The following is a 14270-nucleotide window of genomic DNA, read 5'->3' on the forward strand; positions in this document are numbered from 1 at the left end:
AATTTTGGATACTTATTTGAAATCCAAAGTGAAGCTGTCTAATTGTTAGAGGAAATGCTGATTAATTCAAATTTTTCTTTGTCATCTGTGTTAATAATTAAAGAGTACATGCAATGCATTCCATATAAGTAAGCTATAAAGCACAATAAAACAGAGAATAACCCTGCGACGTCACAAATCAAGAAATAGGTCTCTATTTAGGTGCTCCCTGATCTCATTTATCTTCTTCCTTTTCAGAGTTAAAACATTAGCCTGAATTTTGTGTTTCTCACCCGCTTTCCTGTACTTTACAAGCCACCATTCTTATTACATATGTAAGCATCTATAAATCCACATTATTTGCTTTTGCTAAATTGTGAGCATTAGAAACGAAATTGTACTATATATAGTTTTCTGTGATTTGCTTTACATTTTTTTTCTTGTAAACACTTGGATATTAGACAAAGTGTTTTTTTTCCTAAACTAGTGATATGTAATAAAAATCTCATGGATTTCCGTTTATTACTAATACAATAAAAATATTAAAATTATAAATCAGTGTTTAACAGACACGGAGGCTAGAATAAGGGGATCTAACATGAATTTAATTAGAATTACAGAAGAAAGGATAGAGAGGGTTGTGAAGAAGCAGTATTCAGAGACTGAAGCTGATAACTTTCCTGAATTTATGTTGGATTTAAATCCACAAATATGAGAAGTAAAAACAAATGCAAAATGAATAAATTATCAATATAAAAACACAACTAGTGAAATTGCTGGTAATGAAGACAAGAAGGGTGACAGGCAGATTGGCAGTCATTTTTAAAACAGCAAGGAAAGCCAAGGAAATATCCTCAAAATATGGATCGAAATAACCAGAATAGGTGTCAACCCAAGAAATATGTATGCAGTAGAACAATTTTAAAGATCAAGGACAAAATTGAGAAAATGAAATCAAAAGGCCTCACCTTTTAGACTTTCACTAAATGAACCTTCAAAAGATATACTTTAGGAAGAAGGAAAATGATCGCAGAAGTGATGTTGAGGCACATTTAGAAGAAGGGAAAATTGGCAAACTCAGGTACAAATTTTAATATTGTCCATATAATGTAAGAAAAATAATACTGACTAAATTCTTGGTTTTTCTTAAACTATATAAAATAGAAATAAAGTATACTCAAAAACAGAAAATCAGGGAAAGGGGCCATCAAAGTTTTTTAAGTTCCCTGTATATTTAGGATCAAGGTGAAGATATCGATCAACGTTAGACTTTGTTAAGATAAAGTTTAAGGACAACCACCAACCAAACAGAAATAGATTAGAAAGTCTCCAAAATTTTTTTGGTACCTTTGGTGGAAAGAAAAATTCAATGAGAAAAGTCTTAATCAATCCAAAAGTCGACAAGAAAGGAAAGCAAATGGAACATAGAACTGGACAAAAACAGCACAAAATAAGATGGTAGAAATAAGTACAGTGAAAAGAAATGGTTAGATTGCACATTTTTTAAAAAGTGTTCTTGGGGCGCCTGGCTGGCTCAGTCGGTAGAGCCTGCAACGCTTGATCTCAGGGTTGTGAGTTTAAGCCCCATGTTGGGTATAGAGATTACTTAGAAATAAAAGCTTTAAAAAAAGGGCTCTTTATGTAAGAGAAGCCTAAAACAGTAAAATATGAGAAAATATTTAAAATGTAAATAAAATCTAAAGTAAAAATGTGTATGATGTGTATATTAATTTAAAAATCAGTAAGATTCAATTTACTATGGCTTACCAATAGCAACTAAAGCAGAAATTGACAAACCTATTGTTATTTTACAGAGTTCAAAGATCTCTCTAATTAATCATACAGTCAGGTAAGAAGTAAAAAAGACTCTGGAAGTTTTGGAAAACAGAATTAACAAGCTTGATTTGTGGACAGGTAGAGAATTTGGTGCCTTATAGAAAACTTGTATTCATCTTCATTAATATAGGATATTTTGAACAATGACTCATTAGACCTTAAAGACATTTTTTTATCACTTTCAATTAAAGAACACCAAGATAGTGTTATCTTACCGTGTCTTGATAAGATCTCAAAATGACTTTCTCCAGACATCTGTGGTAAACATATGCTCAAAAACTATTTTGTACCATAGGATTTCAAACACCAAATCTCTGCACATAACAGTGTATTTTAATGTATTATTTTCTGGAGGAATGAGAAAATATTTTACCTTGAATTAAAGTGATATTTTTCAATGTCTGAGAGTGTTCCCAGTCTTTCAGTCTGAGATCATTAGTGATGTTATTCAGTACTTTCACTTCTCCTTTTATTTCCTGTTCCAGATTCACTTGTTTTTCTTTCACAGACGTAATTTCTGCTGATGCCTTGTACACAAACTCTTCGAATCTACTCATGCCCTATGAAATAGAAGCATCCGCAATTTTTATTACACACATAATTATCAAATCTGTAAGTTTAAGAAGCCCTGAAAGCCAGGTATTTTTTTTTTAAATATTACAGAACATTATGGAATAAGAATATGGAAATTAGAGAACTGTCTTAAAAGAGTAATTTCTTGGTTTTGAAGCATTTCCTCTTTTAATTGAATGGCTGAATGGTTACACCCTCTGTCCCCTCAAAATTAGTTGAATATACCCAAGGTCTGCTTCAATTCCTAAATATATAGATGTCAAAATGCTAAAAATGAAACAGAAAACTTGTATTTTTATCAGAAGTGAAATTTCTTTGTACTGTACTTAGAGTAGCTACATATTCCAATTCTGTGAATTTGATGGAATTTGTGTATTAAAATGTTTTATAGCAATAATGTTTAATGTCATAATTCTCAGTGGTAATGGGAAATACTTCAGGATAGTTTTTCACATTCAGCAAAATCTCAACTAGAATTTTAACAATCTCTTCCAATTTTTTTGTTTTGTTTTGTTTTGTTTTTGAGAGAGAGAGACAGAGCACAAGTGGGGGAAGGGAAGAGGCAGAGGGAGAAGCAGACATCAGGGAGCCCAAGAGGGGGGGCAATCCCGGTACCCCAGGATCATAACCTGAGCCAAAGGCAGACACTTAACTGACTGAAACACCCAGGTGCCCCAGTGTTTTGTTTTTTGTTTTTTTTTTTAAAGCTATCATCTCACACATGTCAGAATGAGGTTAAGTGTACAGTCATAATAAAGTTTTTGACAGTGTTTGTCTTTATTTTCCTTTCAAGACTTTGGCTTGGTTTTACTTTGGGTGTTGGGCTGTTTCTGATGTAGCAAACCTTCTCATCCATTCTGGTGACATTTTCTGTCCCTCTGTTCTTTTATCGCATCCTCTGCTTCATGGTATGCTCTATACTTTTCTTTTTTTTTTTTTTTTTTGAACAGATGTGTAAACTCTAGCACATTCTTATTGCTGTATTAATTTTGAAGATGAGCACATCCTACCCACAGCAGTGTTGTTTCAGGAAGCAGGGCAGGAATAGTGGTAAGTTAGAAAAGAGACTATGAATTGCACAAATACTATAAAGGTAAAAACATGTTTCAAAACTACGATAAGTCCGTATCCAAAGGAGTCGTCTATGTCAATGGCCTGCTGGACTGTGAATCCCACGGGCACGCCCTGCCTCCTGCCTTGGGGAGGAGGAATGCGCTATGTGGAGCCGGGAGGGTTGCTACTGGGTGGGAGAATTCACAGACGTTCCAGGTGACTCATGTCGGGATCATTCCTTCTGCAAAGTCTGATGTAGATGAAGATGAAGTGGTTTCTTGGTCAATAACTGCAATTTCTTTTAAAAGTCAGTGAGTTTCTTGTATAGTTTTACTACAATTGGCCCGGCTTTAATTTCATCCATCTCCATGAAAGCAAAGCACTTGGTGCTGGTGAACCTTTTTTTAGGCTTGTAGTGTTTGAATTCAAAGAAGATACTGGCACCTTTGGTTAATTTTTCAAAATGCTTCTGGAGCTCAATGTCCACATTAAAATGAACGTACATATCTTCTTTTCTTGAAGACACAGGCATATCTTGCACAGGAGTTAAATCTATGCCATTCAGATCCTTTAGGCTAACTGTGATATAGGGATCGATGCACTGCCCCGCATCTTTCAGACTGGTTTTCTCAATTCTGATGGTGAGTGACGTTATTCCTGGTTCTGACTGCAGCCTGGGTAGGAAAGTGCCAGGAACTCTAGCAAGAAAGGAATCAGGAGACCCTGCTCTAGCACCACCCTCTTCTTCATCTTCTTCAAATTCCCAATTCTCTTCTTCACCAGGTGCTAAAATTTTTCTTAAGGAGACAGGCTGCACGTCAAATGGGAATTCCTTATTATATGTAATATTCTTTAGGATTGGTCCTAGCTTCTTCAGGTCCTCAAGTTTAAGTTCTTGAGACTGGACTATAAAGCTGCACTTCATAATTCCAAACATGTTGCAATTTTGCCTATGGTTTTCTTTTGTTCTTTGTGAATTCAGAATTATTGTATTGAGCTTGGGCCTCTTTTTATCCTAATATCTGATACTCGTCTATTGCCTCCACCAGCTGGCCCCAAGAGTAGGAGTTGGCGCCTCTCCTAAAACTGGTGCCCCAGCGCTGCAGCAGATTCCATCCAGGTCACCTCCAACATGGCCGGTGCCCACTCCGACCCCTCCCGCCCCTACCCCAGCAAGGCTGGCCTCTAGGATGCCATCCTCCCCGGGACTGGCCCCGACATAACCAGGGCCAGGAGGAACCCCTACGGCCACCACCGCCACCCACTGAGGAGCTGCCCAAGCCCGTCTGCTCTATACTTTTCTAAGGACATCTCTGCTTAACTGCTGATGTATTTTCACTTCCCACTGGCATATAGAAATAAGCCAGTGGTATATTGCTCCCGAATCCAGGTACAAAGAGAAAATTACACTTGCCTTGACTAGACTGGACAAGTTGAAGTGAGGGGGTCAAGGCAGTCAGGGTGTAAAGCCTTTGAAAGGAAATGAACAGACACCTCGATTGGCCTCTTCGGTGGCACTACACTCAAGCAGAGAAGCTTATCAGTTTTTACAGCTCTAACTGTGCCTTCCCCCCATCCACATCCATATTCTTTTGTCTCTACTCTCTATCTCCTCCTTCCTTGACTATCTGGCATTTTCCATATCATATGCTACAAGTCATGATAATGAAAAGTACAGCACAAGGAATACCGCCAATAATATTGTGAGATGTATGGGGATGGATGGTGACTACATTTTGGTGGTATTCATTAATGTATAAAATTATCAAATCACTACATTGTACACCTGAAACTCATATGACATTTAAAATAAATACAATTTTGGGACGTCTGGGTGACTCAGTTGGTTAAGCATCTACCTTCAGCTCAGGTCTTAATCCTAGGGTCCTGGGATCAAGTCCCGCATCGGGCTCCTTGCTCAGCGAGAAGTCTGCTTCTCCCTCTCCCTCTGTCTGCCACTCCCCCTGCTTGTGCTCTCTCTCTGACAAATAAATAAAATCTTTAAAAAAATAAATACCATTTGGAAAAACATGTTTAAAGCTTGGATATGAGCATGGATGTTTGTAAAGCACAGCAACATAAAAAATACGCTCACCTTCATTTGGGTCGCTCCAGATAGCCATGGAGCAGATGGCAGGGGGCTAGCAGTTGATTTTGCTACCAAAAAAACAGGACTTGTCCGTGTTTTTCATACACAAAGCTGAAGCTACCTTTTTATTCCCTTTTTTGAACACTGCATATGGTGCTCGTATTAGCCAGATTTCACTTGAAATAATTTTTACTGGGAAGAAGGAAAGTGCACTTTATTTTTTTTTTTTAAAACCTTATTCAGCATCCATACACACCTTCCATACTCCACCATCAGCGGCCCCGCTGGAAACTGGCATTTAATTTTGCAGTCTTACAGTCCCTTTTATGAACAATGGACGTGATGAATTCCCACCTCTCTCTTTTCTTTTGTGCTAGTGTACTTTTTTTTCCCTCAAACTGATGTTTGGTCTGTCCTTGATAGGCATCATGCTGGTATCACTTATAAGCCTTTCCTTCAAACAGCATTTACTGATTCGGGCATTCATTTAATTTACTTATTCCTGCATTGAGCTAAAGATTCGAAGATGAATAAAATTGTTTAAGCAGGGGCGCCTGGGTGGCTCAGTCATTAAGCATCTGCCTTCGGCTCAGGTCATGATCCCAGGGTCCTGGGATCGAGCCCCGCATCGGGCTCCCTGCTCTGCGGGAAGCCTGCTTCTCCCTCTCCCACTCCCCCTGCTTGTGTTCCCTCTCTTGCTGTGTCTCTCTCTGTCAAATAAATAAATAAATAAAATCTTTAAAAAAGATTGTTTAAGCAATGGAGATGAGAGCCCGAATATTGTTTTCAACGAGCACATGTGTGCAGACACACACACACATCCGTATACATACACTGGTACTGACATAGTTTCTAAATCTCTACAAGTGATTGTTGCCTGGGGGAAAAAAAAAAAAAAGCTTGGGAAGTCCCTCCATTCCCTTGTAACTTCATTTCTAATGCTGGGACCCTCTCCAAAACGAGTGTGATCTATCCGAACTCAAAGAGTTTACTGATCACCAAAGTTTGATTATTTCCAGTAATTATCACTTCAAACATGTTCAAGACTTCTACTGTCTTCCAAATAGCTTCCAGTTTGGTTTCAACTCTTGATGTGAGTTCATAGATATCCTATGGTCTCTACTGAATCTGGGACATTAGCAATACCAAATATATCCTGTCTGTGCATCTGGTCCATCTTAACTTTCTTCTTGCTCTCTTTCACTGCTCTTCTGTTTTTACATAAAGTAATATTTCTTCTCCCTTTCTCTTTCCCTCCAACTTAATCAGTTATTACTCTCATAACTGAAATTTTATTATCTCCCATATTCTTCTGCCCTGCAAACAGTTACTATCTTGTGACTCTCTCTACCCTTCCATAGCCTAAGTCCTTAATATTTCTTTTTTTAAGATTCTATTGTATTTATTTATTTGTTTATTTATTTATTTATTTGACAGAGACAGAGAGAGAGAGCACAAGCAGGGGGAGTGGGAGAGGGAGAAGCAGGCTCCCCACTGAGCAGGGAGCCCAACACAGGGCTCGATCCCAGGACCCCAGGATCATGACCTGAGGTGAAGGCAGATGCCCAACCGACTGAGCCACCCAGGTGCCCCAGAGTCCTTGATATTTCAATAGTAAGGGATATACTTAGATACTTATTAACAGTGTGGGAAATGCTTACAGTCAGATTTTGGAAGATGTGACATGGATTATCAAGGCTGGTGTTGGGATGAGGTTTACCAACGAAGTCCCCATATTTATATAGCTATGCTGTTGTCTTCTGAAATCTTAAAACCAGGATCATGTGAAATTCAAAAGTTCTGAGTGATTGTACCTTACATATAAAGATGTAGACTATTTCTTCTTAACCATTTTTTTCTACTCCCTAGTCAATAATTTAGTCGGTCTTCATCTGATGTTTTAACTCTAGAGGTTTATTGTTACTCTGTAAGTGACATCCACTTTTAAAAATCACTACTGTTAATACTGTCTCTATACAGAAAACAACTTCAATAATCAAACATGGGTCTATTCAAATAAAATCTACTACCAAGATGCCAACGTTGCTTAGCTAATGGTGGAAATATTATAGGCTTCACATTAAATGATCTTAGGTCTTAGATATTTGATAATACAAAGATTCTTTTTTCACAAGAGTAGTTAAATTTTAGTCATATGCTTATTTTTCATGGGATGGAACAATTATAATTATTTAACAACCAAAAAAATACAATTTTGAAATCAGGGGCTTGCTTTTTAATTTCTTTCTCATCAATACAAAGTAATCTGGCGGGTTGGCCACAGGATAGTCTATAGCAGAAGTGAGAGAATTATGATCCAGGCGCTGGTCTGTTTTTGTAAACAAAGATTAACTGGACCACAGCTTCCCTCCTGTGTCTACATAGTGTTTCTGGCTGCTTATGCACTAGAATAGCAGAGCTGAATAGTCACAAAGGAGACCTCGAAGTCCCCAAAGACTAAACTGTTCACATCTGGCCCTTTACAATGAAACTTTTGTTGACAAGTTGGTCTAAACATGGCTTGGTCTCTTATCTTGTGTATTTGATCCTATGATAAAAATAAAATGTTGTATTATTCAAAATTTAACTCTTTAATTATAGTTATCTTTACATGTTAAAACTTATGTATACTTCTTGGGAATGCCAAAATAAACTATTTTAAAATGTAGATTTTGTATGTTACTCATGTAAATGAGGTTCCCATTTCTTTGATGATGAAGAAATTTGGGTCTGTTGTAAAATTTACAAATACAGAGTACCCACTAAGATAATCTAAAAATTGTAATTGGTTTAGACAGTCCAAAGAGGTAGTATAACAGGATTTACAGAATTAAAATACCTTAAGAGAGTCTATATCCAATGGAAAAAAGTCCCCCATTTTGTCGGGAACCTGGAGAAGACAGTAGGTAAATTCATGTACAACCTTCTGGTAAGATTGCCAGAGGAATCAGGGTAAATTGGATGATGTTGAAACAGGGTTTGCAAATTTTGTTTTCTTGAACTGTCTGAGGAGATAGGATCTAGATGGATTCAATCCCGGCACGTGACATTCTAATATAAAAGCTCTTACCTCTTGCTGTTTTAATGTATTGTCTTGGACTTTGCCATTCAGTGTTTCGATACTGAGCTGCAAATCAAGCAATGTGGTATTCAGACTTATTAACGACTTGGAGATTTCATCTATCACGTTTCCGTGTCCCTGAACTGAGGAAACCAAGGTACTCAACTGGAGAAGAACATCATTAAATCTTTGATCAGTCACCAGACTAAAATTTTGGAAATGCAATGAATCTATGAGATTGGCTTCTGTATCTGAAATATATTGGATTCTCTTCTCCATGTTGCTCATTTGTTCCGTAACAGCTTCTCGAAATCTCATCTCATCTTCACTGTCATTTCCTTTTCCTGTGAGACTTTGAGATATTTCATTTGCATTAATTGGACCAACTGTGCAATTCTTCATTTCCCTCTTCAGAAGCTGTGCTGTATAGTTAAGTAAAAATAAACAGAGTCATGGCCTGTATCCTTAAATGCATACACCACTCCATTCTGTATCATTCCATTCCATTCTAACATTTTGAATGCTATCTGAAACTGGGTATTTATTTTAAATATACAATGTGTGAACCACACTATGCATATTGTTGAAAGGAAGACAGCCAGCCTCCTTTTCCCACTTTACATCAGAATTGATTCCAGGATCAAATCATTCTTTCTGAATTGCTGCTTATATGCATCTTCTGAGCCACTGCATTTAGCTTTGACAGTAAGATTATGAAGTGCATTGTATCCTACTCTTCAGGTCTGTTAGGATAAAATGAGGTAATGCTTAACACGGTATCTGAAGCAAGCATGTTGAATACATTAGCTGTTACGAAGATAAATGATGTGACAAAAACAATATGTAGTAAAAATAGAAGTATTAGTGTTATCCACCGTATGCATAAATTGTTGGCTCATCTTCCTCATCCAATCATGTAAGCTGGCAGAGAATTGTCATTTTCAGTTGATACAGGCCTATTTATTATTGGTGGGACAGGAAATTGAGCAAATAATTTTTTTCACTTTAAAAAATATTATTTTTATAAGATTCCTCTTTACCTATTATAAAATATATATTCATAACAGAAAACCTTTACAAGATAGGTAATAAGGAAAAATAACTTACTCTTAATCTCACCATCCTGAGTTAAAATGCTAACATTTTGGTGTATGTATATCAAATCTGTCTCTTTTTTTCCACTAGCATATTATTATTACAAAAGTAATTTTAATACTTACATTGTATTATCTGTATGGATCTACCAGATTTATTTAACAAAACTCCTACACTTATTTTGTTCTGTTTTTACTAATATATCCAATGCTTTGAGAAACAATCTTTTAGGTCATTATTTCCTAAAAAAAAAAGTCTATTAAGTTGTATTTGGGGGATATACAGAGCTGCCGATATATATTTCCAAATGGGTACATGTTCTCTAAACAAGGTAATTATCCTTCTGAAAAGACCTAGAGCAATATGTTTGAAGTTTCAAATCATGAAAAGCATAAACATTAGCTCTGCAAATAAAAATAATATGTAATTATACACAATAAAAAATGTTAAGTACCATTTTATCACTAATCAGTGATAGTTAAGATTGTTTTTCCTATCTCCTTCTATTTCTATCCATATTATTTATCCACATATATATCACTTTTATTCATTTATTTTGAATGCATAAGATTTTTTACATTTGACCATTACTAAGCAATAAAAAGAGTAACTCTATATGGTTTAAAAATATATCTACATAAATAGTTAGCTACACCTGATACATCAGCTTTCTTAATAAAAATGATATGGCAATAGTATCAGCCTTATGGATTTTTGGGAATTAGGTGAGATAATACATAAAAGATAATTAGTTCCACCCTAAGCTCAAAGTTACCTGTTATGTAAATGAGAGGCTGGTATTTACTCAGGAACAAGCTGCCTGATTCTAGAATCTAGCTCCATTCCTCAATTACTAGCTGGGGTACTCTGGGAAAGTTCTCTTCTTAAGTTCCTCAAAGATTGAAAAGTAGTAACTGCTTCCAACAGTGGTGTTGAGGATGCATGAGGTAAAGATGTAAATTCCATAGCACACAGATGGCCCATAGGACAATTCTGTTCAAATTAAAGTACCTTATCCATGAAAGATATCTTAGAGAATTTATGGTCTTCACCATCTTTACTTAAAAAGATGTTTGAGGATGGTTGCTATTGTAGGTATTATTATATCAGGAATAAGTATGAAACTATATATGCAATTAAATCCCAATTTTAAAAAGCCACATTATATCATATTTTCCTAGATTCTTTAAAATTAGCTTATTTGAATTAATACAATATTTGACAACATTTTTATATGATCCAGAGTATTATTTTACACTTCTTAATTCATTAAGGAAGTGGACAAAAAGTATATTTCTTAGCTGGATCTCATCACACTTATTACATTAAGTGTGGGGAGCAAGTTCTGGACTGACAGCCTCATTTAGGCATTTAATTCTATGATTTATTTATTAAGGACCTACTATGTATAGAGCACTGCTTGAGGAACTCTGGGAATGTAAAACTGGGAAAGGATTTTGTCTAAAATAGAGACCCAAATTAACAATTTTTACAAAACTATTTCAGGGGCGCCTGAATGGCTCAGTCGTTAAGCGACTGCCTTCGGCTCAGGTCATGATCTCAGGGTCCTGGGATCGAGCCCCACATCGGGCTCCCTGCTTGGCGGGAAGCCTGCTTCTCCTTCTCCCACTCCCCCTGCTTGTGTTCCCTCTCTCGCTGTGTCTCTCTCTGTCAAATAAATAAATAAAATCTTTAAAAAAAAAAAAAAACCTATTTCAAAGATGTCCCTTACAAATGTTCCCTTCATGATGATTATTGCCTTTTATAAGTAGCAGTTAAGAATCCAGGTTCTGGAGTGGAACTGCCTGGGTTAGCAATTCTTGCTCTTTCCTTTTTAATCTGTGATCTTGGGCAAATTATTCTGTCAATGCTTCTATTTTGCTAACTGTATGACAGGATACTAACAGTCAGTGTTCAAATAATTAAATGAGCTAATATATATAAGGTGCTTGTACTACTTCCTGGCATATGATAAGCATTTGATAACTTTCAGCTTTTTTGTTATTAATATTTTGGATTCGAATTCTGTGACTTATGTGTCTGTATGCACAATGTTGAAAATATTGAAGGGGAATTACTAATGTTTAATATAAAAAAACTGGGGCGCCTGGGTGGCTCAGTTGGTTAAGCGACTGCCTTCGGCTCAGGTCATGGTCCTGGAGTCCCGGGATCGAGTCCCGCATCGGGCTACCTGCTCAGCAGGGAGTCTGCCTCTCTCTCTGACCCTCCCCCCTCTCATGGTCTCTATCTCATTCTCTCTCTCATATAAATAAATAAAATCTTTAAAAAATATATATATATAAAAAAACTGGGGGGAGGTTGGGTGTTGCAATGACACAGTAGTTTCTGCACTTTATTAAGCATAGTGATTTACTTGCTCAACCATGTCATTTTTCTTTCCCTGGAAATAATTTCTATTTCACATGGATAAAGCAAATCTTTTTCACAGTATGGAAAGGGAAGACTTAAACTGACAAAATATCATGTGACCAAAGGTTTCTATCTGACATGGACTTCAACATAAAGTTGACAATAAAGACTACATTTTTGCTTATAGATTTACAAACACAACATGGCTTGTTTTCCCAAATCCTATATGAAAACTAATTTAATCCTAACTTTTCAAAAAACTGTTTAATTCTGTATCATAAATCTAGGTAATGAATGCCAGAGTCCAGATCTTCAAATGCTCATTTCTTTATCATTGGAAAGATGGCATTTTGTGACTTTCCTATTTCACATTTGAAAGGAGACAAACTTTTATGGCTTGTGTAAACCCCCAGGGAGAGAGTGATATTTGATTTCACAGTTCACATTTACTCCTTCATGTTGCTAATATCTTCTCCTGCCAAAATTTTGTATTATTTTGAGCTAAAGAATCTTCAGTATTTCAGCAACAATTATATATGCATTAATCCTAGATTGTACTTTATTTCCAGAGACATTATTATGTTGTTGTACTATGATAAGGATCCAGGAGTTTCATTAAGAGATGATAGCATATGGAGTGGCTTTCATCATTAAGAAGCATCTTTCATCATATAAGACATTTTAAATTTAAACAGAGTCTTTCTGCACATTTTATTTCATCCATCAATTCATGTTTGCCAAAACAGAGTAATTTCCATCTTTTAGGGATATATTTTGCCTTTATTTACAATTTCTTGATATCAAGTAGAGATATGTATTGCATTTGTCTTGTTTTGGTTCTGGAAAATATTCTATCTGTAACTTAATTAAAGTTTAAAATGGACTGTCAATTGTTTATTCAAGTGTGATAGAAACAGTGAGATCTAGTCCAAGTTCTGGTGAATTTGAGTGCTAATGTGACCGTATAGGATTTTAACATTTTTAACTTCTTGTCAGTCTTACTAGGTGCCTGCTATAGCGTTAGGAAACAAAGCTCCCTCCCTCCCTCCCTCCCTCCCTTCCTTTTCTTTCATTCTTTCATTTTTCTTTCTAATAAAACTACTTTGGATCAGTCATTTCAACCCAACAATGAATGTGGAAACTTGGTAGTATTTTCTAATAGCCCAAAGATTTTGAGCTTGGTTAGAACCCTGAATTCTTTCCAGACTTCACTGGCCCATTCTGCACGTGCCTGTCAGATAGAAGTTGCATTCCCTGGCGCTGACTCTGTAGGCCATGATTTGTATGAGAGGGATGGAATTTACCCAGACTCTAACTAGCTTATAGCTAATGATCCCAAGCAATGAAGCATCTTTCAATTATGCATTTCAAATGAACATAAGCATATACATAAACAACATACAGATAATCTCAATTCATCAGGAGGTCAGCTGTGTAATGATAGACATAGCAGGTCTTTTCCGTAGATGGCTCTGGTTGGTTTGCTTGGCTGATCAGTTTCATTTGTTGTGGTGGGTTTTAGTTTTTATTTTTTTTTAATGGCCAAAATAGGAATTAATTTTTACCTGTGGAAATATTTTTTGGGCTAAAATTATGGAAACTGTTTTGCATGTGTGTGTCTGTGTGTGTGTTTAATTGGCCAATCCCATTTTGTTCTAAAAATTCAATTACATCGGGGGAGAGTAGACCATAGAGGTTAGGAGTCAAGACTCATGGGTGGCATCTGCACCTCTACTACTGAATAGTCTTAGTTTTCTTTTGTGGATAATGGGAATAAGTATATGTCTGCTCAAGGGTAATTGTAAAGGTATATTAAGATAATCTGTGGCATATTTACAAGACCAGTGTCTGAACATAGTAAATGCCCAAAAGTGACAGCTACTGTCACAGTTGTTGTGGTTTTATTATTATTTCTTACAAATCTTGGCTCTTAGAATATTCCTTTAGGTTGCTTCTTCACAGAGGAGGTTTGGCCTTGTGTTTAGGAGCACTTTTCTTGTTAAGTTGATTAGTATGCACATAAAAATGTATCTGACTCCCCGTGTTAGAGCCTACATCCAGAAATTTTGCCAGTCAGAAAGAGGAGAGCCACGGGCATATAAATTCAAATGCCAATCAAATCCATCCAAAAGGCTACCGAGGGGAATAATATTTACAGATCTGACGGAGTTATATGCAAGCTATTCACCCCTGTGGAAACTCTCAGATCCATCC

At 36.4% G+C, this 14270-nt stretch overlaps 2 protein-coding genes across 4 annotated transcripts in view; both read right to left on the bottom strand.

The window, feature by feature from the left end:
• MSR1 (macrophage scavenger receptor 1) overlaps window positions 1–14270 on the bottom strand; it is an 81667-nt gene that overhangs the window by 50841 nt on the left and 16556 nt on the right. For all 3 annotated transcript variants that reach the window (XM_045879738.3, XM_054508585.2, XM_054508586.2), the window contains exons 4-5: window positions 8601–9013; window positions 2189–2375 (exon numbers count right to left, since the gene is read on the bottom strand). In XM_045879738.3, the coding sequence (XP_045735694.1) occupies window positions 2189–2375; window positions 8601–9013 (600 nt within the window). The remainder of the gene's footprint in view (window positions 1–2188; window positions 2376–8600; window positions 9014–14270) is intronic.
• On the bottom strand, window positions 2397–4593 carry LOC123847883 (axin interactor, dorsalization-associated protein-like). The gene has a single exon (XM_045879740.2). It carries the CDS (start codon window positions 4376–4378, stop codon window positions 3743–3745), a length of 636 nt encoding a protein of 211 aa, XP_045735696.1. The 5' UTR covers window positions 4379–4593; the 3' UTR covers window positions 2397–3742.

This window comes from Mirounga angustirostris, unplaced genomic scaffold (genome assembly GCF_029215605.1).
Source record: "Mirounga angustirostris isolate CCGP_5_RB_7025 unplaced genomic scaffold, mMirAng1.0.hap1 SCAF_2, whole genome shotgun sequence".
Classification (NCBI taxonomy): Eukaryota; Metazoa; Chordata; class Mammalia; order Carnivora; family Phocidae; genus Mirounga; species Mirounga angustirostris.